This window comes from Uranotaenia lowii, chromosome 2, assembly GCF_029784155.1.
Source record: "Uranotaenia lowii strain MFRU-FL chromosome 2, ASM2978415v1, whole genome shotgun sequence".
Classification (NCBI taxonomy): Eukaryota; Metazoa; Arthropoda; class Insecta; order Diptera; family Culicidae; genus Uranotaenia; species Uranotaenia lowii.
The window spans coordinates 245,151,909-245,178,887 of record NC_073692.1 but is presented as its reverse complement, the minus strand read 5'-3'; the positions used below and the strand labels follow the sequence as shown (position 1 = coordinate 245,178,887).

Below are 26,979 nucleotides of genomic sequence, written 5' to 3'. Positions count from 1 at the left end.
GGGAAGTCTTTTTCGTTTTCCTCTTCTGTATTGCAAACTACAACTGGAGCTTTGCCAAACTGAATTCTATGCGACATTCAATATTGCAACATATGTCTAGTGAATAAACTTTTTTTTGTTGGTATTTGGAATATATATTGAGCTGTGTAAACTTAATAAGATATGAATGCAAAATTTGAAAAAAAAAAGTCTTACAACAATGCACAGCATCCAAGCGTATAGTTTCTCATGAATTAATTCAACTTGAGCTGATCCGTGCGAGGAAGCTTTTCAAAGTTATTTTAGTCAATGATTGAAGATGGAGTGGTTAGCATTGGCGTCTTTCCTGAGTATCTTTTTTAAGCTGATTTCGGCGCAGTTGAACGAAACCTGTACCACATCAAACAGAAGAATAGGAACATGCATTCCGGTGAAAAATTGTGATTATGTTCTGAACATATTACGCAATCCAACTCCCAGTTCCGAACATTGGTACTTTTTAGAAAATAACAAGTGTGGTGAAATTGATGATCAACCACTACCCAAACCACTGGTATTTAATTTGCTTCATTCCCATTAACAAATGAATAACGCAACATTCCAACAATAGGTTTGCTGTCCTTTAGTATATAATAATCCAAATTGTGGTGTTTCAAAAGTGAGCAACAGAATTTACGGGGGAGAAGAAAGCGACATGCTGCAGTTTCCCTGGTCTGGTGTTTTAGTGTACAAAATTAATAAAAAACGATTTTCTGTTAAATGCGGATGCACTTTGCTGAATTCACGATGGGTATTGACGGCAGCACATTGTCTGAACAACCTTCCAAGTAGCTGGACACTGTGAGTAAATCTTCAAGATCCTCTTTGGATCATCAAAATGAGGAAAACATTCTGTTATTTTAGACACCGGGTACGATTCAGAGAGCACAACAGTCTGAAGGCAGCCAAATGCACAATGACGGAAATGGGAGAAGAAATTTGTCGGCAAGAGTATGAAATAGAGGGACACCCCATATGCCATCCGGACTACGACAGCACGTCAACCGACATGGAAAACGATATTTCGTTGATAAAGACTAAACAGGAAGTAGAATTCAACGACTACGTCAACCCAATATGTTTACCATTTAGTAGTGAAATAAGAAATATGCCAATTGACGGACTCGAGTTTACAATAACCGGATGGGGGCAGGTTGAAAAAGGTAATCGAACAATATCATTTTACAATTGATCCTACAATCAATCTAACATTTCGACAGGCAACTTAACTGCCGTGATATGACGAAGTGACGAACATCCACTTTTATCGGTTTTTACTTTTTGACGTCATTTTATACAGTTTTCCAAAAGCTTTCAAATGCTTTGAAAAGTTTTTCGATAGTCCATATTTTGTTCGCGCTTTTGCAGCCTGTTTTATTTTGTTGGTTTAGGTACGTTCGCAGCTAATTTCAAACAAATTTTAAGTAGGTATAGTTATTTTGTTCTTATTGATGAAATATTTCATTTCTCATTTATTGTTCCCAACATCTCTTCAAACTCTCCGAAATCTTCAAAAATACGCACCTCCTCGGTCGAATATGCTTGTTCCAAAATAGCCAGCGCATTTTAATGAAATAGCTAAAAGTTGTTCAATTTCTTTGATTCGGAAGTTTGCACAAGCCTACTTGCTACCATAGTTAGTAGGACATTAGTCATTGCGGCGTATGATCGTTAAAACAAAACTTACGTTTTTATGCCGAAGTGACTAATGTGTTTTAAAAACTTATGTAGGCAAAATAAGGAGTTGTAATCCGAAAGGCTATATTTTAGATACATTTTAGAACAGATTGAACAGATTATATATCGTTAAAAATCCTGGAATATTAAGCTAAAAGAGAAAATCGCTTTTATTGAAGAAAACACAAAATGGTCTATTCGTCACTTCGTCATATCACGGCAGTTAACATAAAGATAACATTTTGTAATTTAATTTTTTTTTAACACTGTGTAAGATTACCATTTTTGGCATAACCTTTATAAAGTTTGGCATTGATTTCTTCAACATTATGATTCGCAAAGCACAACAAAGACTTGTGTGATATAGCTCAGTTGGCAAGTCAGTTGCTTCCTGAGCCGATGTCCGTGAGTTCGAGCCCAAGAGTAAACATCGATCACAGTTGTACCGGATAAGTTTTTCAATGACTGCCCGCCAAATGCAGCGTTGATATAAGTCGCGAATGACATGAAGATGCTAAAACGACTATAATCGAAACAAACAAAAAAGAGCACATCAAATATTTTTTTAAATATGAGTGCCAATCTCCAAGAAATCGATGCCTAAAACACAACCAAGTGATCAACATTTCAAACATATTTTCTCTTTTAGAAGAAGTGGCAAACGATTCCTGATTCGAGAAGCGGTTTACTTGAAAATTTAGTTTTTGAGTATAGAGACTTGAGATTTTATGTGCTTTCAGATAAGTTCTAATGTCGCAAATCAGAAAAAAAAAAATGCGGGTGTTTTCCATTACTTCAGCCGAGAACTTTACATAAAAGATACACACTATATGTAACTTCATAAGAGTAAAATTCTTCGCTGTTCCCAATAATCTACAACGCTTAGTGTTGCCAACAAGATTCATGAGGATCCCTACTTATCATCTAGCCAAAGTCACGAAACGTCAGAAATGAAATGATTAACATTAGTATTCATTTCTGGCACAATCAAAAGGTGCATTTAATAGTTTAAAGTATCAAAATCTATTTGTTGTGGAATAATACTATAAGGAGACATAATGTAAGTTTCTGCTCGAGCTTGGTTCTACACAGACGGAAAATCGAAACGATAGGATGGCCGATTACGAAAAACTGGAAATATAATAAACCACTGTTTTACAGCTTTGAGCTGACTGCAACAGAAAAATATGTATGTGAGTTTGCTACGAAGACCCCGAAAAATAGTATCCACAACAATCTCAAAGATTATTTGGATTAAGATGCCCGGAAATTCTTTTATACGGCAAACTAGGTCCAAGACCCGTCCAAATACGGTAACTGCAAAGCGCGCCAATCAGCAACCGTTGGTCGAAACGCAAAAGTCAGCCGACCATAACCTACAAACGGGAGCTACTGCTGAATCATCTGTTGATAAACAAACAGATTCGGTGTTGGAGGACGGATTTCTGGAGTCGGTCGTTGATGAAGAAGGTGGAGAAGAAGTTGATTGTGGTGCATGCGACCGGCCAAAAAATGCCAAAAAGTTCATGGTTCTTTGCATAGACTGTCGGGTATGGTACCATTTTTCATGCGCTGATGTAAACCGTGCTATTGTGCGATCAGATACGTTCGTTTGTGCTAAGTGTCGAAAGATCCCACCTCCCTTGAGTTGCACATCAGGGAAGTCGGGTAGGACAACTAGTTCTCGGCAGTCGCGTATTGCTCGGGACATACAAAAGCTAGAGGAAGAAAATCGTTTGTTTGAGGAAATGCACTCGGAAAAACTTGAACAGAGGAAGAAATTCATAGATCGAAAGTACGAGCTACTTAAGCAGCAGGATGTTGAAACAAAGAGTGGAAGAAGCCAGCGTAGCAGCCGGACTAGCAGAAGCAGAAGAATTGATGAGTGGGTGGAGAATCAGGCGATAACGATCGAGAGTTCCGATCGGGTTGTCGTTGTACAGACATCCGAACCTGAAACTTCCCATCAATCGCTGCCCGTAAATCCGACTGACGTTCTAGATGGTAAGCTTACATCAACACCTTCGATCCGAAAAGAAGCTGCTCAAGTTGAAACTCGACAGCTACATCTACCTCCCACAATAACGGGGAATAAGCTTGGCGAATATCGAGATCCACTTGTTCCTCCGATCGAAAAGTTGAGTCGTAAGACTAGTCAAAGTCTTTACCAGCACTGGCGTAACCAGACAAAAATTATGCAGGAAGAGCATAAAAAGGAGCTAGACCGACAAAATCAGCGTGAGAAGGAACTATTGGATGCCATCAATAAGATTCAGGTTCAACGAGACCAAGAGCAGGATTTGCAGCGGCAGAAGGAAACCGACTTACGGAAACAACTACTACGTCAACAGCAAGAAGAAGTTTTATTGGTCAACAAAGTTCAAGAGTTACAGATTGAACGAAAAGAAGCCATAATCATCCAACGCAAAAAAGAAGAAGATCTACTCAAACTGGCTCAGCTGCAAATTATGGAACGTGAAGAGCAGATTCGTAATTTACGACTTGCACTGAGCAAACGAGATCTATTACGACCGAACGATGCTGCTAGAGAGACGGCGCGTGAAGCGCACACTCAACAGGAGCCGGAATTTGCTGGACTAAGTGATAGCCAAAGGGGTGCCACAGAAAGACCACCGGACATGCCTGAAGGTAACCCACACCCATACATAGGTGCAACAGTGAGTGATTTTTCAAATGCTCCCTCCGACTCAAATCGAAAAAAATCAAGTTTGAGTTCTACGGATTTCGAAGTGAACACTCCAACGCCATGCGTTGATCGATCAGTTTACTCATATCCATCGTCTTGGTTACCTCGTCCACATAATGTTACACAACCTACACCCAACACAAATTATGATCAACCTCCTTTACAGCCTCCTGTGAACATAGCTCCACCCATGCAGCAAAGTCGGATTAGCTGTCCTCCAATCGTATGTCTGGATCAACAAGGTTTGGAAAGTCCTCCTACTCAGCAGCAGTTTATCGCACGCCAGTTTGGCGCACGAGAGCTGCCCATATTTTTTGGTGATTCTGCAGATTGGCCATTGTTTAGCAATATGTATCATCAGACTACTGTGTCATGCGGCTTCACGAACTCGGAAAACCTTTTGCGCCTTCAAAGATGCCTAAAAGGCAGCGCAAGAGAAGCAGTTAGCAGCTTCCTCCTTCACCCTTCCACAGTACCACACATCATCTCGACCTTGCAGACTTTGTATGGTAGACCGGAGCAAATAGTAAACCACATGATTGCTAAGATTCGTGCAATTGCCGCGCCTAAAGCTGATAGGTTGGAAACTTTAGTGCCTTTTGGATTAGCCGTACTGAACCTGTGCGGCCACATACGTGCTGTGGGAATGGAACAACACTTATCAAATTCTACTCTTCTTCAAGAGCTAGTAGCGAAACTACCAACATTGGTGCAATTCAACTGGGCTCTTTATCAGCAGCAATTTCCGACAGTTGATTTGACAGAATTTGGGAAATATATGGAAACTATTTCGGCAGCCACATGCAGTCGTGACACTAATGCTTTTCCTATGACGGGTTACAGAGATGATCGTCATCGGAACCATCAAAAGGGATATTTTAATGCGCACACAGTTTATAACGCTAGTTTTGAAGAATCTGAACAGGGAGAAAGGAATGAAAATTCAAACAATAATAACCAACATTCTATACCTTGTCCAATTTGTGGTGCAGTTAACCACCAGACTACGGCATGTAACATTTTTAAAGCTCTCAATTTGGATGACCGTTGGCAAATAGTAAAAAATAAGAAGCTGTGCCACCGCTGTCTTATTTCTCATCCTCGATGGCCATGTAAAGGAGAAAAATGTGAAATAAATCAGTGTCAAAAACGGCATCACCGTTTTCTTCATTTTGAGCCTTCGAATAATCAAGGCAACCAGAATGAATCCGTTTCGAATGCCAGCACTTAGGGGGAGCTGAGATCTTATTCAACGTATTCTCGACAACCTTCGGAGACGGTGAATATTGGATTACATACCGCTAATAACCAGACGAACCAACTTAAGGTTTGTTGATGTGCACACCGATAGTTAAAGGTAAAAATTGATCTTGCTGGACATTTTTAAAGTTGGTGACCCTGAGACAAGCCCTTCGGTATACACCCAGGCGACACCGGGGGGAGGATGTTGCCAACAAGATTCATGAGGATCCCTACTTATCATCTAGCCAAAGTCACGAAACGTCAGAAATGAAATGATTAACATTAGTATTAATTTCTGGCACAATCAAAAGGTGCATTTAATAGTTTAAAGTATCAAAATCTATTTGTTGTGGAATAATACTATAAGGAGACATAATGTAAGTTTATAAATCAATTTATACAAAAACTGGAATTATAATAAACCACTGTTTTACAGCTTTGAGCTGACTGCAACAGAAAAATATGTATGTGAGTTTGCTACGAAGACCCCGAAAAATAGTATCCACAACACTTAGCAATAAGTTGAAGAGACGAACCTCAATAGCTTATAAATCCCTCAAATTCAATATGTTCAGTAAATTCACTGTAACAAACATAAGAAGTGTAGGGGGAACTTGTCTATGACCGGACACCGCCTGTGGCTGGAAAACATAATAATATTCTTAAACCATGAATTGAAGCTAATAGCAGCCTGATAAGGTATTTGAAATCCGGCCATAGACAACACTGTTGGAAATGTGTGAAAACTAACATAAAATGATTTACCTTACCAAATCAATATATTGTAAAATAATTTTGTTCTAATATAGTTTTCTGTTAATAATAATAGATTCAGCGCCGATGTGGTCTAGTGGATAGGCTGGCGCGAGTCTGGTATTGGTACGCCAGGCGTACTGGGTTCGATTCCCGGTATCGGCAAGAAAAACTTTTGGGTTCGAATCCCATAAGCGGGGGCCGACAGGTAAGATGTGTTTCATTATATAACTGACTATATAATTGGAATGTTCAATCTGTTGCAAGCTGGCCAGGTATATACACGGATGCCGGAATACCTGTAAGTAAACTAGCCCACCTGATTGATTCGTTCTTCCAAAATATACCTACATCAACACACACGCAATACATTCACCACATAACAGTTCATACGAAGCCATGGGGTCCGGGTATGGTGGCGCGCTGCATTGGAGATTTGTCGAATCTAATAATCTAAGGAATGCATGTGAACCCATACTTTGGCAGAAACTGCGGTGAATCCGTGCACCCATGGTGGATTACCAACATACAACATACATAGGGGAGAATGAGGATACTTGATCCTTGGGGATACTTGATTCCTTTGCTATATCTCGAAACTGGAATGTCTTACAAAGATCAAATGTTCTAGAAAAATGTGCCAAAATGAGCAAAATAACAATGCTTGTAGTTTAAAAAATTTTAACAAAATAATTTTTTGAGTAATTGAACTTTGTTTGAAAAATTTCACAAAATGTAACTTGAAGATCTTTTTTCATCACTTTAAAATGTTCCTTACATAGGAAAATTATGACACAAATATTTGTTCCAATGTATCAATCGTTCGAGCGCAAAATGAACTTCATAATGCCATATTTTCAAAGCAATGGAAAACTCTCAATTTTTTTCAGAAAAAGTTTTCTAAAATGTTGATTATGGGTACAATTGATCCCCTAGAGTTGGGTACAATTGATCCCCCTTCCAAACGGCATATTCTTCTTCTGAATTGATCGTTATGATTGCTGAATACGAAATTACTAATATTTATCCAAAAACTAATATTTATCAAACAATTGTCTGAAGAAAAAAGCAAAAACAATTAATTTTCTCTTTATTATTAAAAATAGCGCCTTTCAGTATGCAATGATATTAGCGTTGAGACAAAGCTATAGAATTTTCTTCTTATGTCTGCTATAAATTGTAAAATGAGAACAAACATGACCAAAATAGTCAATTAACATTCTATCTTGGGGTTTTGTTTGATTTTTATACAAGGATTAGGGCTTCCTGAATGAAAGATCAAGTCTCCTTCAATAGGGGATCAAGTCTCCCCTAACTTCAGAAAAATCGCAATTATTTTACTCCCACGAAAATGCTTCTAGTTCATCAACGGGTTCAAGTATCGTTCTAATTTTAGGAGCATAGAATTTGTGAAACTACCTGCTACAGCTATATCTCACAGAATAAGATAAAAAAATGACCACAAACACATACAGCATCTCAATGAAACCTAATGTTTCCTCGAAGAGATTCCATTAACTTAACACTAAGCATACATCTTTCGAGGAAATGATGGCTAGCATCTTACAAATGCTAAAGCCACTAACCCATGGAAAATGTATTATGTATGTCGTCACTGGGATTCGATCTCATGACCGTTGGCTCAGAAGATTCGCACTATATCCTCTATACCACGGGAAGCGGCAATTCGTTTTTTTTCCAAACTAGGAGCTCGCTTCAAAAATCGTTTTACGAAATTTATAAATATCACCCCGGGGTCCATATAATTCGCGCACGATTTGACCACCGAGGTGAGCAGCTTTTTCACCTTGTCGAGTAGAAGAACCAGACAGAAAAATTTACCTTCTTTACCACTTGTCCGATCAAAATTTAAGGATTGCGCTTGATTAAATTTCGTCCTTAATAAAATTGATCATCTTCACTTTTATTCGAAATTAAGCTCACTGTTAGAGCCTCTAGGTTTCCTTGAACAATTTACCATATGAACTTTGGTCTAATGATTGATTTTCAGCTGTTTAAGGGTCTCGCGCTGAGATTTTCCTGGATTTTTCACAATCCTGTCCAATAATGTTGGTCAATGTGCTTCTGTATAGGGCACTATCTCTAAAACCACTTGACGGATCGCCGCAAAACTATGCACATGTGAACATTACATCACTAGATAGCGTGCCTTCGGAAAAGAAATGCACTGACACGTAGTAAAACTTACGAACTTTAAGGGAACAATTTATAAGCGAAAAATTGCAACGTCACAAAAAACGCGAATTTGTAAAAAGTGTCGGTGTACCAATGGTCGCACACGCATATGTATGTCGCTTAATCCAATCGCCGCTCACAAGTGTCCCAATGGCCGCGCACTTCTCAATTTGGGTTTAAACAGTAAATAAGGTATCCAAACAGTTTAAAATGTTGTTCATGGCTTTCAGGCGAATATTCTCAGGTAAAGATTTTCAAGATTCACACATCAAACATCGAGTTGTCTAGATTGTTTGTAAAACAAGTCTGGTGTAGAATTAGTATCAGACGCCATTTTTTTTCCAGAAAAAAGCATCATTTCGCCGGAATCTTTCGGAACAATGTTTTCGGTCCCAATTTCGATAAATCATCCACACATCCACAAATGAAGCCGGATGCAAGGTTGCTAGCGATTATTCGTTTTGAAATTCTAAAGTTTTTCCCGGTTTTTTTTTTACCGGTTATAAATCTTGATGTTTCCGATGTATATAATTATTATACTCGTGTTTATATATAAAATCATGGTGTATTAAAAAAAATGTAAAAGGCTTCAGTTTTTAACAATTGTATCCAAAAACTTGTTAACCATTTAAAAATTATGACTAATACTTCGGCGTCTTCTATTACGTAGTCTTTTCGTATCAAATTGACAGATTTTATTGATTTTTTCTAACGAATCTAACGAAATTTGCATTTATAGGTTGTTTTATTCCACAATTTCAACAATTTTTAAAAATAAGTCTATGGTTAAATTGATTTTGAAACAATAATGTAAGACTTTTCTGCCAAAAGAGGCGCAGCTAGCTCTGCTTGAAAACGCTCAAGCTGCCAAATTATTTGCTTTTTGCGACAAATAATTTTAAGAAATTTGTACATCGAACATTTGTATCAATTGAGAGAAACCACCAAGTCCCAAGCCTGTTAAGCACAAAACCTCGTTAAGTGAGAGTGTTAAACCTCTATAAGCTAGGGTCGTTTTCCTAACTAAACCAAGGAATTATTGAAAATACAACTTTTGTATTTTGTATTGAAAATGATACTAGGATACCAAAGAACAAATATCCACAGTTCCATATTGAAACTCACTCGAGAAAACTTCGAACTGATGCATCAACTGGTTTCTTATAAATCAGTGGATTTTTATCAAATTTCTAGATCACTTTAAAATGTATTTTTATGTTCATGTTTTTTATGTTTTTTATGTTGTATAAAAAGAGAACTTGGTTGGAATAGAAACCTCTTTAAGCGAGCAAAAAGGTTCAGTCCTTTGGATTCTCTCTTATCCAGGTTCGCCTGTAGTTAGTTTTGTGTTTAGTTTTATCGATAATAGTTAAAATTTATTACATTTGAGTTATGCTGTAGTATGTAGCACACTTGCGGAGAGCGAAAAAATGAGATACTGATATTGCTCCGTAATTAGTTAAAAAAGCGATTCAAACTTCGATTGTTTACTAATGAACGAAAATAAGCGATTATGAGATAAATCAATATCGAGACTGTCAAAACTATTCTCAAATTTAGAAATAATTTTAAAAATATTTGTGAAACTCCGAAAAAAAATTCAAACATGACAATTTTCCCGGTGAGGCGTGAAAATTCACGGATTTTTCCCGGTTTCCCGGTGACGCAATGAAATTCCAAAGTTTTTCTCGGTATTCCCGGTTCGCCAGCAACCCTGCGAAAGGCTATCTAACCTCAAATTTTCAACACATCTAGGAAATTTTCAATAAAATAATCTGTTCTTCTGATATCGTTCCTAAGAATGGTGTTTTGTAGACGAATTACAATAAGGGACTCGCTGACCTCAAAGAGCAAAATAAATTTATTTCTAGTATAGCAAGTGAAAAATATTCAGTAAAGGTATCAGAAAATGTGAAATATTTTTGTTGTTGATTTTCTGACAAAAATCATGATTAAAGTTAAAAATGCGCGACGCGCACGATAGTTTCATTAAAGTATTTATCAACTCTTTTTCATGCTTTCTGATGCTATTCACAAAAGAATGTGTTGCATTTTCTTCGAATACACTTCTTATTCTGGTGGTTTTTGTGCACAATGTTTCAACAATTCAGCAAAATACTAATTTATTAAATTATTATTTGTTTTACCGTGCTCAGTAATGATTACGAAATATTTTTTAGAAGTGTTATCTGTTTTATGTAGCATGTTTTATTCAATATTAATGTTATTAAGTAATTTTTGCTCAACATGTTTACTCTGGTGGAGCGCCGCTATTTACATTCATCACTTAAAAATTAATGCTCAAAATGCTGTTTAACATGATGCAAAAACTTTGTCTTTTAAAACAGATTCAGAATGGAATGTTTCAAACTAAATTTATTTTTAGATAAAAAGGCTGGAATTCAGTATCACGTAACCGTCAAAGGTCGACCGAACGAAGAGTGCGATAAGGCATTCGCGCCCATAGGAATCTCACTCACAGAAAACCAAATCTGTGCAGGAGGTGAAAGGAATAAGGATTCGTGCCGAGGCGATTCTGGAGGAGCATTGATGTGGCAAACTGAGCTCGTGACTTACTTGATCGGTATTGTCAGCTTTGGAGCCCGTGACTGTGGCACAGTCAATCATCCCAGTGTGTATACCAATGTTGCAAAATATTTAGACTGGATCGAGGAAGAGATAACCAGCTCGTAGAAAGCCGCTTAACCGTGATGAAATTTTTAAGATAAAATTTAAGAACTTCGAATAAAATGAAATGCCAAAACAACACGTTGATAGCTTTGACCCACTCCCAATCACTTTCTTAATTGAGGCCCTCAGGATCAGAGGGGTGCAAGTGCTAAAATCAATTTTGAGTTAAGTATACCCAACGATTCTTCATGTTTCAATGTACATCTGGTGCAAAACTCAGATTTTTAATAATTCTTTTGAACACTTTTTCGATTGAGTTAAAACTGCTCGTTTGGACCACGGATTCAGGTGCTCTAATTGTAAGCGACGTTGCGCTTTTAAAGTAAATTAGTATAGTTATGACTGAGAAACCGGAATCCTATATATTTGCGTTAACAAAATTTAGCACTTCTAACACTTTAAGAAAAAAAAATTAACGACAAAAATTGATGCATGATTATAAAAAAAAACACTTACCCTCTTCCGGCTGCAGCTGGACGCAATTTTCAGGTTGCCAGTTACCCAGAGCTTCACAGTTCCCCGTTACGGCGATCGATTCATCCTGTAGCAGGTCTTGATTGACTAGAACACGAAATTTGTGCCGCAGGTCCCCCGGGGGCCTTGGCAGTTTTTCCTTTTTCGTCAAGCTAGACGAGCTCGATGAAGCTGTGCCATTTTTTTCATCTAAAAACCACCAACGCTGCATGCTGACTTTAGTTCGTACTTGTTGAACGATCTTCCCTGATACAGCACTCTGGAACAAATAAAATTAGATTGTTAGTTCCAATGTGCTCAAGCGCTGTTGTACATACATATAACGATGGTAAATTTACAGATAGTATAGAGGGGTAGAATTGATAAGCCTCATATCACTTTAATAACGAGCTTATCAAAAGAAGCAGATATGAAAAACAATAACCCGTTGTTCATCAATTGAATAGTAGAGGTAAAAAATTAATGAATTTTAGCATCGATAAATACTTTTTTCCCGACATCAGGTTGGTGATTGTATGTATTTTATTTTTAAGCACCTTACAACAACCGGTTCAACAACACTCGTCTGACCGATATTTTTGTCGTCTTGCTTTTGATTGAACGTTTCGTAAACAAATCGCTCACATGATATAACCGATGTAACACACTGCAGATTTTTTTTTTTTCTACGAAAGCCAATCTAGGTGAAATTTTTCCAAACTATTTCAAATCTAAAAATCGAATTGACTTACGTGACGGTAAAGTATTATCCAAGAACAATACTTAATACAGGATTTTTCTAACAAACCGAACATATTTCAAGCAGCAAAAACATGTGACACGGTAAAGGTGGGTACTTGAACCTTGCAAGGTTCTGAATTGGATGTATCTCTGGCAAAAACCGCTTACGCATGGCTTACTAACGCAAAATTGTTTCGTTTTCTGTTTTGATAGCGCATAAACTTCACAACCAAACACACGACGAAGCAAGCGTCTTTCTTGTTGTAAATTATTCATGGAACATATTTAAATAATAATAAAAAAAATTAATTCGTAAAAATAATCAATAAATTTGAAAAGCTTTTGATAAAACTATATTTCCCATCATACACATTTTGTTTATTGGTCCAAAAACCTTATAACCTGTGCAGACTTTCAGTTCGACCGGACTTGAATTAAAGCTGGTCGAAAGCGTTCAAATCGAAGAAATAGAATTTTAATTTCAGAACAAAAATCTAACTCTTTTGTATAAAAGTTTTGGATAAAAAATTTAATTTAATGACAAGTGATTTTGAAAATAACGAGAAATAAAACAACAAAAATGATAATGAAAAACGACAAAAAGACAAACATGACAAACAAAAACAACAGTAACAAAAATGATAATGTAATTTTAGTTATTTTGTGTAGGTTTTTATCATTTTGCCATTTTTGCATTTGTTTTGTCTTTCGGTCATAGTTCGTTCGTAGTATTTTTTCTCTTTTGTTTTTCAACCGATTTCTACAAAACTTATAATTTTACAATATATGAGATCCTTAGAGCCAAAAGGCCATAAGTGCACAAAATAGAAAACTCGCTTCAAAGTTTGTGGTTTAATGTTTTTCATAGGTACATTATTGTTCGGAAAGTTGGAGTTTTCAATGGATTAAAAAATATGCCTAAATAAATAAAATTCTAAAAATCTTAAATCTACACTAGATGAAGATAAAAATATGTTAAATCGTTTGGTGCCATTTAGTTGAAATGGAATATTTTTGCATAAATACCCCTTCTTTTTGGCTTCAAGCGCCTCTTATCACTGAATTATCTGAACCTTTCTTATACCGTAGTTGAATTAAAGGGAATCTTTCGATTGATTTGATTCAGCAGAATTATTCAACCAAGTAGGCTCACATATTAGAGCCTCGTATAAAATCAAGTAAATTTTTCAGACTTTTGTTTCACATGTAATGTAGTTGGTATAGATTTAGGTATGATATGAACAAAGTAAAACCAGTGGTAAAACATTAAAGTTTTAGAACAGGATTATTTAAAAAAGAGCCACAAAAAGATAGCCGCCGGCAAAATGTGGACCGTGGACCATGACCATCGGGTCATTTAGCTTTAGCATACTGCTGAACCATTTTGGAGATGACATTCTGATGAAAAAGCCGATGTGGCTAAAAAGGGTGTTTGAATTTGCTCCGCAGCTTACTGAAAATTTCTCTAGGTAATTGTTTTTGGCTTTCAATTATTGTCCTTAGGAATTGACTCACCTTTCAACGAAAAAGCGGTTTTAAATGCCCTTTTTTGAAGCCAAAATATGTAAAACAAAAACACACGTTTCATGTATGTACTATAGACATGAATTCAATTCCATTCCATTCGCATGTGAACAAACAGTAGTGTTTTTGGTAAATAATTTATAGAAAGTTTAGTTTATACACTGCCGATCAAAAGTTTGGCAAATTTTGATCGTTCATATCTCAGCCGTCTCAGGACATTTTGCAATTCTTCTGGTCTCATTTGAAAGATAATGAGCAATAGATATTTTGGAGGTATTTTGTCCAGAAATAATGTTTTAGTTTTTCACCTTAAGGTGAAAAAGTTTAAACTTAACCAAAAGTTAGAACATTTTCAAAAAATAGCACTCAATGTTCACGATCATCTCGGGATAGGGTGGACCAAATTTCAAAATTTGAGTTGCATTAGGATCCTTATTCTTTACTTCTTAAAACACAATAAAAAAATTATGTGCAAAAACTTAAGAATGTACTTTTAATTAATAAAAAAGACACTTAAGTTATCCTCCAAAAGTTTGGGATCACACTTTAGTATGGTGTATCGGCCAAAAGTTTGGGATCATTCTTTTAAAAACAAGCAAATTTATCTCTTTCATATCTTTCTCACCTAACATCGTATTGCAGATCTGAAGGGTTCAATTGGAAGCTTAGGAATTGTTGTTTTTAATTATATTTTAAAGTGAAAACCATAAGAAATTCAGATTCATAAGTGTAAACTTTCAAAACAACAAAGAATTTCAGGTGAATTTTTTACGGTTATCACTTTAAAATATAATTTTTGAATGAATTTATAAAAAAAAAACAACAATTCCTAAGCTTTCAATTGAACCCTTCAGATCTGCAATACGATGTTAGATGAGAAAGATATGAATGAGATAAATTTGCATGTTTTTAAAAGAATGATCTCAAACTTTTGGCTTATACACCATACTAAGGAGTGATCCCAAACTTTTGGACGATATCTTAAGTGTCTATTTTATTAGTTAGAAGTACATTTTTAAATTTTTGCACAATTTTTTTTTATTGTGATAGGGGAAGTAAAGGATAAGGATCTTAATGCAACTCAAATTTTGAAATTTGGTCCACCCTATCCCGAGATGATCGGCTTTGAATATTGAATGCGATTTTTTGAAAATGTTCTAACTTTAGGTTAAGTTTAAGGTGAAAAACTCAAACATTATTTCTGGGTATATAACCTTCAAAATATCTATTGCTCATTATTTTTCAAATGAGACCAGAAGATTTGCAAAATGTCCTAAGACGGCTGAGATATGAACGATCAAAATTTGCATGTTTTTTAGCGGGTGATTGTTTGTTTGGGCCCAAAAAACAATCTATGGAATAAGAAATTAATATTTTTGTTACAGAGTTTGAGCCGGTTTACTTTACTAAAAGAAAATTCATATTTGTCAGAAAAAAGTCAAAAACTGCATTCTCATTCAATCAGTACCGGAAATTTAGAGTCATCAGATGTCCAGATCGTGCAAGGATTAGACTTAAATCAGGTTGAAATAACCTTTTTTTTCTTCACATTTCATTTGAAAACAAATATGAACTTACAATTAATTGTTCAAATAACATTTTGAATTGAGTTTTGGCATTTCCAATCATGCAGGATCAAATCTATGCTTTTTGCCTTTCTTTCAGAAAGGTATAGTTATCGGTCGATTTGGGAGATCATTAATTATGGGTCTTAGACAGGGACCGACAAAAAACACAAACACAGCACAGTACATTTCGTGCAACACAAATCCTGGAGTGCTGACACATAAATTTTCGTGTGCGACACTTCGGTTTGGCACAGCACTTCAATTGTGTTGTGCTGCATCAAATCAACACGACACAGTTCCCAGTTGTGTCGTGTCGAGAAGAACACAGTTGTGCTTAGCACGCAACACAGTGTGTTTTATGAGCAAGGCTATTTTAACCCGTCGCGCTTGATTGGACAGCATTGCTCCGTATTTTACATGGCGAAGTTCTTCACTCACATTGTGTCGAGAAAGAAGCTTGAAAGCAAACGAAAAAAAATCTATCCAGTTCGCCTGCTGGCAGATTTGCAACAATTCAAATCTCATCGTTTCGGGACCGGCACACGAACACACTGTGTCGTCAACTGTGTCGGATTTTGTGTCGCATGCAGTACTGTGCTGTGTTGCGGCCGACACGCAACAAAAGAAGATCAACACAGACACAGCACAGTTTCGTTTCGGATGTGCCGTGTCATCAAATTGTGTTGCACTTACTGTGTTCGTGCTGTTTTCGGTCCCTGGTCTTAGATATACCTTTATAGGTACCTATCGAATCAGTCGAGTTCAGACGATGTCTGTGTATTTGTGTGTATTGGTGTGATTTTTTGTAAACTTTTTTGCATGTTTTTGCGAAACTGGGCAGTACAATAAAAATGATTTTTATCTTAAAAAATTTGTTTTTTTTCTTCTTCGGTCTATAAAAGAAAGAAAAAATAACAAAATAGTTTGAAAATTAAATTTTCATAGTAATTATCATCAAATCATCACGCCAAAAAACGTGTCAATTGGCCTTGCTAGCCAAACCCAGCAATCACTAAAATCAAGATTATCGTATATATGACGTCAAATTATACGTGACGTCATAGCTTGCTAGCTAAAACTATGGTCCTGTCGGTGTGTGGAAGGGAGAACAGATAGGCTTCACTCCCACTCAGGTTTGATGTCATCGTGACAGAAACCGTGTGGGAGGAAGACGACAGTTCAAATTTTCCCGGCCAAAGGTTATATTGTTTTAATTGTAATGGTTCAGATTGAAACCGAACAACTTCAAAAAATTTCGGAACCGAAGCTCCGAAATATTTAACATAAAAATGGTATTCACCAAGGGGTACGACCCCGAAATTAATGAAGTCGTTGATGAGTACGTCATGCCCACACTGCATGGTACGAAAGCGATAGTAACTTCGGCCAACATTATATTCAGAAACAGATTGCTCTGAAAAGGGGAAAACAACACGGGTACGCGTACGCGGACGATGTATGCACATCCTCTCATCTTCTCACGTGCCGTTCGTGCTCAGGAAGCTTCTTCCTAGGCACGAACGACAGGAGAGAATTTCGCCCGTGGAAGCAAATCTAATTAGACAAATGCTACTCAATCCTCTCGAGCTTTAAGCTCTCGGGCAAATTCCCTTTTCGTTCCCTTTTCTCTTCAGATCTAACGTTGCGCAATGAAAGCTTTTCGTTCGCATAGAAAAACCTGTGCAATTGTTGCGTTTTGTTGTTGGGGTTGGTGTCTGACGAAAACGGCTTGGGAGTCAATCCAAACAGTGGCGCCACCAAGTCCTCCATAGGCACATAAATACGCATTAACCATTTTGGCCAGGCTGGCCAAAAAAAAATTTAACTAAATTGACAAAATTAACAAAACTGACAAAATTGACAAGATTGACAAAATCGCCAAAACTGAAAAAGTTGACAAAATTGATGAGATTGACAAAATTGACAAGATTTACAAAATTGACTAAACCGACAAAATGACAAAATTGCCCAAATTGACAAAACTGACAAACTTCACCAAATTGACAAAACTGACAAAATTGACAATATCGACAATTTCGACAAAATCGACAATATTGACACAATTGACAAAATTGACAACATTCACAAGATTGACTTAATTGACAAACTTACAAAATTGACAAGATTGAAAAAAATGATAAAATTAACAAAATTGACAAAATTGACCAATACGTGAAAACTGACATCATTCACCAATTTGACAAAAAAGACAAGATTTACAAAATTGATCAAATTGGCAAAACTGACAAAATTCACCAAATTGACAAAACTGACAAAATGACCAAATTGCCAAAATTGACAAGATTGACAAAATTCACAAAATAGACAAAACTAACAAGATTGTCAAGACTAACAAAATTGACAAGATTGACTATTTCGACAAAATCGACAATATTGACACAATTGACAAAATTTACAAAACTGACAGAATTGACAAAATTGACATGATTGACAAAATTGCCAATATTGACAAAATTGACAAGTTTGTCACAATTGAGAAGATTGACAAAATTGACCAAATTGACAAAATTTAGAAAATTGTAAACATTGACAAGATTGACAAAATTGACAAATCTGAACAAATTTGAAGAAATTGTTAAAATTGACAAAAATTACAAAATTGATTAAATCGACAAAATCGTCAAAATTTACAGAAATCGCAAAATCACAATATTGATTGAATCGACGAAATTGAAAAATTTGACCAAATTGACAAAACTGACAAAATTGACAAAATTGACAAGATTGACAAAATTTGGTCTATTGACAAATTTTACAAAATTATTATAATTGACAAAAATGACAAAATTTATCAAATTGACAAATTTGACAAAATTTACAGAATTGACAAAATTGACAAGATTGAACAAATTGACAAAATTGAATCAAATAAACAAAAATTACAAAACTTATAAAATCGACAAAATCGACAAAATTATCAAAACTAGCAAAATCCATAAAATTGACAATATTGATTAAATCGACAAAATTGACAAATTTGACATTTTTGACAAATTTGACAAATTTGGCAAATTTGACAAATTTTATCTCCTATAGTTTTTTTTCATCCCCTATAGTTTATTCCGTTTGAGAGCTTCATTTAACGAAAATCATTTACAAAAGTGATTTTTGTAAACATTCTACCGTTATGGATTAAAACACGCAAAACAAATATGTTTTGAATCTGAAAGAAAGGCTCAAATCCACTGTTAAGTGTATTAAATCGGGTTTTTTTCAAAGGAATACTACCGCTCCAAGCAAGATGGTCCCATGCAGGGATGCCAGGTGTTGAGGATAAAAAATCTGGGCAATTTTGAAAAAAAGTCTGTGTGTGTCTGGGGAAGGGGGGGGGGGGGAGGGTTGTATCACTGCCTTTGGGTTATTTTCGAGTTGAGAACTATATAACTAACACTGTTTCCTACCACGTACCATGCCGATATTATTTTTAAAAAAAATGTAATGAATGATTTGTCAAATACCCATGAATACAAGCGAGATTTCAGTCTAATCTGGCACTTACGGATCAAATCCAATACATGAATATTGATTTCATCACTCCATTTTGAAAGTCTGTAAAATCTGGGCACTCTGAGCAAAAATCTGGGCAAAATCTGTGTCTGACCAATGTCTGGACGAATGGTCAAAAGTCTCGGTTTTACAGACAAATCTGGGCACCTGGCAACCCAGGTCCCATGTGAGAAAAACGCAACTGACAGTTCAAGTTGATAAATTTACAGCGTAATCTGTCAGAAAAGTAACGCATACGGACACGAGTTTCTACGCAAAACACTTATAACGAGAGGCCCGACACACCTCCGTTTTAAGCCACCCACTTAGGCTTAAGCGCCACTTCCGGATGGAAGACCACCTACCCTGTCTTAGTTTGCCCAGCCGATGAGACTCGGTCGCGAGTTCCTGTTGATTCCCTATTTTGGGAAAGAAGCGGAAGGGTCTCCAAAAAGGGATTCGTACTTCGGCCCTTTTGAGGCCGCCCCGAAGACGAGACGAAACCCTGCAGAAATTCGAGGAAAGGGGAGTTAGCTGTTATTCGGCCCAAAGATGAACTACCAGTGTTTAAGCCGTCGTACAAGACTCCGCCCTCTACCCCGGTTTAGCAAAAGAATGATCGTGACTGGATTCGCGGCCAGTCTCCGCAGTAAAAAATCTAAAGAGGAAAAATGCGAACAATAAAAAGGAACAACTTGCAACCCCCTTTTCCTAATACCTTAATTAATTGTGCATTTTCAGATTCTCGTTTCCTTCGAGACTTATCATAGCCGACTTACATTTGTGCGAAAACATTCTATTTATTCCGTGTTTGTTTACATTTGTAGTGTGTTGTTAGGCCTAAGCTTTTACACCCAAAATAATTTAGAAATTTTTTCTACTGGATTTTTCACGTAAAATAAGATTTTGTTGCATAAAATCGATACTACGTGAATTCTGTAGTAACCACAGTGTTGCAAGAACAACCTGGTGATAAGTATTTTACTTCCAAATAATTGGCGCATGAATTTCACGTAAATTCAAAGAGGATGACTCAAAATCCGTTTTGTCGCATCATTCGCAAATTCTTATAAGAAAAGGGAGTTGGCAGCTGGTTTAGTTTGAAGATTTTTGAGGTCGCGGTGTCTGTTTTGATGTTTAAAGTTTTTTATGGACCCGAATATTGCGCGGAAGAAAGAAAATCAATTTTTCCACACCGGTCGAAAAAAAACCGTTTAATAAGTTCCGGCACACCAAAAGTGGCCCTAAGCAACTTAAATTCTGTGCTGCCTCGGAAGATGTAATATTGCTGATCCACTCTTTTTTTCTATTTCTGCGATAGCTGATTTGGGCTCCCGTAGGGTACCACTGTAAAAAAAATTACAGTATTCAAGAAAAAAATTAGCATTGTTCTACATAAGGATTATTTATCGACTGAAATTAAATCGGATGAACAAGCGGAAAACATTGAAAGATGATTTAATAAAAAGTTGTCAAACAAACATGTATACCAAACATTATTATCGGATTATCTATTGTTTATAAAACAAAAAATTGTGTTTGCCTTGAGCTTGGTCAATCAGCGGTCAAAATCACGGAAAAATGATTAAGAAAAAAAACTGTTTGCGATGGGGTCAATCAGCGGACAAATTCACGAAAAAAAATGTAAACCTGTAGTTGTTTAAATAAGTTTAGATTCGACGACACGGTAGCGATCATTCATTTAATGTTGGATTTCGTGCTGTTTTGCAGTCGGAGTTATTCGTATAAAGTTTAACTGAAAAGCGGTTAGCGTGTAGAAAACCGTCAGATTTTATACTGATTCGACGGATTGCACAAATTTCGCAGTTATGAGTGCGCAGTCCAATTTTTTGCGATGCGAATGGTATTATTTCCTATAATAGATTATTCACCGTACACAACTCCTTTTTTTAACTTCTCATATACGATTTGTTACGTTTTACTACAACATAATTGAATTCGACCTGCATATAAAACTATCAAAGACGCATTTATCGCATCAAAAATCTTCGTCATGCCAAATTCGTTAATTCTCAGGCTATGGAAAAATGTGTTTTCAATAATGTAGATTGTTTTTTGTTTTGTCTGGGATTTTAACGCTCGTAATTAATTCAATCTCCATGAATACTAAGAATAATAATTTTTCTTTCCGATGACTTCATGTGTCCTCTCTTGCAAAATAATGATTTGAAGATTGATTCAAGAATTTACTTCTTAACTTTTCAATGAAATTAGTGAGTAAGAGTGAATTTTTTAACTGTGTTCACTGCTCCGGCTAGCCTACCGCACGGAAGGCTACCGTCGCGCGATTAGAAATTTTCCCAGTAACCGCAATAACTGGTTTGCTCTCCAGTTATTACATCTTCCGAGGCAGCACAGAATTTCAGTTGCTTAGGGCAAGTATATCAGGTTTCTCCGTCCTGGTGAGATTAATTTAAAACTGTTTTTAAAATAATATCTTTGTAATCTGTTTCGATGTATTCTAATTTGGTGATAATTTTTCAGGCAACGGCCACCTTAGCCAATCTTTAAAAGAGAGCTTAAAGTGTTATCTGGGTCCGCAGGGACGCCCGGTAGGCTACGAGTGAGTGCTACATCACGACTCAAAGAATATGAGAGGCTAGAAGAAGGTTTTATCTCGTTCTGAACCTTCCCTGGAAAGAAATTGCAGTGGTTGGCTTTTAATCCGATTTTGGAACAAGGAACTATGTAGCTGTCTACAGATAAGGCAAATTGTTTTTCGCTAAAGTATTCAATTGTAATTAATTAATATATTTCAATTCTACAGGACCGTTAAAACCAAAGTGCGCCGTTAAACCACCCGGAATCATTTATTGTATTAGAGTTCAAGTTATTTATCCAGTAATAGTGATTAGTATAGTGATAGTAATTGATTGTAAAATAAAATCAAAGATATTTTTCTAAATTTTCTTATTATTATTAAATTTTATAAAAGCAACTAAAGGTGAAAGAAAAATTAAATTGAAATCGATCAACATTTCACACAACTTCCACTGTCACATCGAGTTGAACTCACTAGGAATTCACGTAAGTTTTAGGTGATTTTCATCAAGCATCAATTCCTATAGGGGCGCGTTTACATAATCATCGCGTAGCATTTACGTGAAAATCAATTGGATAAAAATTATGTAGTTTTTCACGTAGCCGCTACGTACAGATTATTTTGGGTGACTTCTCTCTTAAACTTTTCTAGTGGTGTTCGTGGTGGAGATGTTAGGTGGTTTGTACGATAAAGATGCGTCCGATGTTCGTTTTCATTTATTATTGTTTCATGAGAAACGAATGACAGCTTTTCGAAGATAGGGCTACTTTATGCGGCTCGCCAGTCCGAATAATTTTCATAGCTCGCTGAATCAATGATGCGGCTAAAATCTCGCACTCGCGCAACATAAATTATGCAAAAGTTGCGGGCGAAAAACGTACGTTTTAAAAGCGATCGCAGAAGAAACATGTTCTTCATATGGGAGTACTCACGTTTTCGGTAATTAATTCGTGGGGTTTTGGGCAGCCATTACCTTACGATTTTGATATCCTGCGGTGAACTACTGCGGCTCCTTTGGCTTACCACGCTAGTTGACGGTCATACGGTGGTAGCTCTGCTGCGGTGATTCAGCTACACTTTTTGGTCGGTGGATTACGGCGCAGCTAGAGAAGATGTTCTCTAGCTAGCCGTCGTGTTCTGCTGTTTGTTGAAAACGACGATGACGATGATGACCGCGGTTCTCGTAGTCGCGAGAAGACCACGGCGCGGTGGTACTGAAGGCGGTATCACTGTTCGGCTGGGGTGTTGATGTTTGCTAGCCGATGAAAAATGACCGCCTTAGCTGGTGTACCCAGCCTCGCGCCGGTAAACCTGGTGTGTCGCGAGGCTTGGCGTAGGGCGACTTCCTCTGGGTGATAACAGTGGACTTTTTGAGGAATCTGTCGGGAAAAGGTGCGGTGTTTTACACTGCGTTCGACTCTTGCGGTTTTTTCCCACAACATACCTTTGGTCGATTAGTCCTCGTATAACTTTTGCCACTGCACTACCACTATTCTATGCTTTCTAGGTCTAGGCTATTCGAGAGAAGTTAATCAATTAAACGCACTGATAAAGGAAACTACAAGTGTTCAAAATTACCAAGTCTGAATATTCTTCGACGGCAAAAGATAACCGATCTTTCCTATGCTAATCACCGAGAATAAATGGGTCGGGAGATCTTTTCGTCATCTGGCTTACTGGATTAGTTTATCTTCGTGACCGGAACTACCCGATCCGACTATGTCGAATCGCGAAGTTAAACAATTAAATCCTTTCTCGCGAATTCTCGGATAGCCCTTGTCTTCCCCTTCCAAATCCGAAATTAAAAACCCATCTTTTTCTTCCCCAAACTCTTAGGTTCACAACGCATCCCGAAGGAGGTCATTCACCTGATGCAAACAAAGTCTGCCGTCGGTGGTCTACGGAAAACGGCGTCTCAAGCCACACGTTTAAAGTGGGAAGTGTGTTGGTTGATCTGAAGCCTTCAACAGCGTGTTATTGGTTTTGATGATTGTTCGTCTAGGGCACAGGTCGGCAACCTGCGGCTCGCGAGCCGCATGCGGCTCTTTAGATGTAAAGCTGCGGCTCTTTAGCTCAATGTGTGAAAATTTTGAAAATACAAGAAATTTTCAAGAGTAAACGGACGCAACATTAGTTTTCCGTCAGTTCAGATAGTATTTCCCAGGATAAAAAAAAAACAAAATAACTACTACACGCAGCGAAAAGTACTACCATTGAGATAAAAAAAATACATCTTTGATTCAAAAACCTCGTGTACATTGAAACAAAATCCATTTTCCTTGAATCAAGTAACTTTCATATTGAACCGAAATTTTTTCCCATTAAACCAAAGTTCCAAATTTTTGAATCAAAGTATTTAATTTGAATTTAAAGAATTTTTTTTTTTGGCTCAGAATCAATGTGAAAATTCATTGATTTAGATGAATTTTCATTTGAATCAAAGTATTTTTTCGTCAAACAGTCGACACATCTTCATTACCTTCTGTTTGGTGAACGGGACGGCCAGAAGCTTTGCCGCGCAACAGCTAGACAAGATCCGGTTTAGGAAAGTCTTGACAGCTTTAAGAGGGCAGACGATAGTGGACTCCTAGGTAGGTCTTTCAAAATCAATTTAATTTCAAATAAACAAACCTAACAAAACTTTTTCAGGGCAACCATTCATCCAACTAATCCCTTCCGATCCGGTCCAAGGAGACATATGGCGCCGAAACCCTTCATAAGTTGTTCGAAAGGAACTGTTGCCAACAAACGTCGTTCAGTAAGTACTTTCCATGCAATTTTGTTATTTAGCATTATTTAGCGTATCGTTTTTTGTGAGCTTCATAACAAGAGAAGCATTTTTGTCATATCTTTGTATTATATGCGCTCTGTAAAAATTTCATGTGTACATTTTGTTCTCCTCTTTATTTACAGATGTACCGGTTCAAAACTTTAAATATAGGGAAAATCGATAATGTGAATGTAATATTACATATATATGTCATCTAAATAAATAAAATGTTTTAAGCCATAATTGATTTCTTTTTATTTCCAATTGGAAGAACATTAATATGTAGTACTAGAATTTTTAAATCAAAAAGTAGAATTGAAGAACAAATGCTTTTAAATCGAAACCCAAATTCCGTTGGAACAAACGAAAAGTTCATAAAATTAAACGAAAAGGCTTTTGAATCAAAAGCATTTTGTTTTTTGAATCAAAGAAAAAGTTTTGATTCAAAGGAAAGCATTTCTTCGAAACAAAAGAAAATGAATTTGAATCAAAGGAATTTTTATTTGTCCCAAAATCAAAGGAAAAAATCCTTTGTTTTTGCGGCACTTTCCTTTGAAACTAATTTCTATTTTTCTGCGTGTATATAACAAATTATCAGCATCTTGTAAGTTTGCAACCAAGTTGAGATTTAGAAATCAGTCATTGTTCTTCATAAAGTCTGATTTAGCATTTGAAAGTCTGGAGAAATTTTTCTTTGGTGGTACGAAAAGTTTTCCGTAGAATTTGTTTTGTTTGTTGTTCTGATTTAATCGGATACATACCGAGCATTTTTTACACGCAGCGAAAAGTAGTACCATTGAGATAAAAAAATACATCTTTGTTTCAAAAACCTTGTGTACATTGAAACAAAATCAATTTTCTTTGATTCAGGTAAATTATGTATTGAACCGAATTTATTTTTAATTAAAACAATGCACCAAATCTTGAAATCAAAATATTTAATTTGAATTCAAAGAAAAAAATTTTCGACTCAGAATCAATGTGATAATTCTTTGATACAGATTAATTTTCCTTTGAAACAAAGTATTTTTTTGTTCTCGTGAAGTCTTAGATGTTATTCTTGTTCCTTTTTTTATACGTTTTAAATTGTTTACAAAAATGTTGTTTTGTGGCGAACTGTTTTAAAATCGGTCTTTTGGAGTGTATATGGTCAGCTGCCGCTGCCACGATCAAAACATCCGCATAAGATTCTGTTTGGCGAACGGGGGCCTGTCCTCCACGATGGCGGCGGAACACGAACCAAACATGAGAAAACAACCCGTCAGAACCGAACCACCCATGAACCGTCATGCAGCACCGGAAGGCTAAGATGGGGCGATCCGGCGTTAAAAACTTTCGACAGCTTTGAGGAGACAAACGATAGGTGGGTTTTTCAATATCAATTAAATTTCAAATAAACCGTCATCGTAACAATTTTTTAGGGCAACCAATTTGAAGAGGAAAATGAACTGACCGTCCCGGTGCTCCGACTAAGTGGTTGCAATCTGTTTCGATCCGGTCGAAGGAGACTCAAGGTCTGGTGCGAAACCATTCATCAGTTGTTCAAATGGAACTGTACGCCAACGAACAGTGATATAAGGTAATTGAAATGTAAAACATATAACATAAATAGATCAATAAAATGGAAAACATTAAGAATTTGTTTTAATTTTCTAACGAAAGAAATCGGGAAGTACTTTAGGACCACGTTATAATGAAATCAAAGAAAGAATCCTTTCAAATTAAAATCAAAACGACTTCAAAGTGAAGGAAAATTTCATCAAATCAAACGAAAAACGACTTAGTTTCAAAGAATTTCGTCTTTTGAATCAAAGAAAATTATTCATGTCAAAAAACGCATTTCTTTGAAGCAAAGGAAAATGTATTTGAATCAAAGTATTTTTTATTTATCCCAAAATCAAAGGAAAAAATCCTTTGTTTTCGTGACACTTTCCTTTGAAATAAAAAACCATTTCGCTGCGTGTATCGTCAAATACAGTCCTCACTGTTGAGATTATGAAATAGAGTTTGTTTTTCTTCAATTGAACATTTTAAAAATAAATTTGCTTTACCACCGTTCTGATCAAATGTGAACATCAGATGATGATTTTAATAATGCTTAGAACTCTGATAATAATTGTTATGTGCATTGAAATTTCTTTCTTAAAACATTTTTTTTCAGATATTGAATTCCATCTCTCAATTTTCTTTTTAAATTCATAAAGCATATCGTTCTTATTTTGAACATGAGTTCAAATGAACAAATTTTCAAGTTTGTTAAGAAATATTTTTGTAAACCGGGTGCTGAGTGCTGGATCTAATTTTAGAATTTCATAAATAATATGAATGATTTTAGGTATTTATTCGAAGGAGCAACTATATTTGGTAGAGAAACATTTTCTTTCAAAAACTTTTATATATTTTCTTACAACTTTTACATCCTTTTTTTGGTTCTAAACTTAATTTGTTATCATCTTTCTGCAATTAAAAACGTCATGAATGTCTTAAAAGTTGATTTTGATTTCTAAGTTTTTATCAGAATTTTGTTTTTGGTTTTGGTTTGTTCTATGAAATGATTATCAAAATAACG

At 36.2% G+C, this 26,979-nt stretch overlaps 2 protein-coding genes across 4 annotated transcripts in view; one reads left to right on the top strand and one right to left on the bottom strand.

Moving 5' to 3' along the window:
• Positions 1-26,979, bottom strand: part of LOC129750181 (glycerophosphocholine phosphodiesterase GPCPD1) — a 78,557-nt gene that overhangs the window by 44,422 nt on the left and 7,156 nt on the right. For both annotated transcript variants that reach the window (XM_055745434.1, XM_055745433.1), the window contains exon 2: positions 11,741-12,017. In XM_055745434.1, coding sequence (XP_055601409.1) covers positions 11,741-11,969 — 229 coding nt within the window. In that variant the 5' untranslated portion in view covers positions 11,970-12,017. The remainder of the gene's footprint in view (positions 1-11,740; positions 12,018-26,979) is intronic.
• On the top strand, positions 253-23,633 carry LOC129750184 (CLIP domain-containing serine protease B15-like). Of its 2 annotated transcripts, none has more exons than XM_055745437.1 (4): positions 253-532; positions 590-819; positions 883-1,181; positions 23,477-23,633. In XM_055745437.1, the coding sequence occupies exons 1-4, from the start codon at positions 299-301 to the stop codon at positions 23,596-23,598; spliced, it is 885 nt and encodes a 294-aa protein (XP_055601412.1). In that variant the 5' UTR covers positions 253-298; the 3' UTR covers positions 23,599-23,633. The 2 variants fall into 2 exon arrangements, with proteins under 2 accessions (XP_055601412.1, XP_055601411.1); XM_055745436.1 differs by lacking the exon at positions 23,477-23,633 and adding an exon at positions 10,980-11,348 and having other exon boundaries at positions 258-532.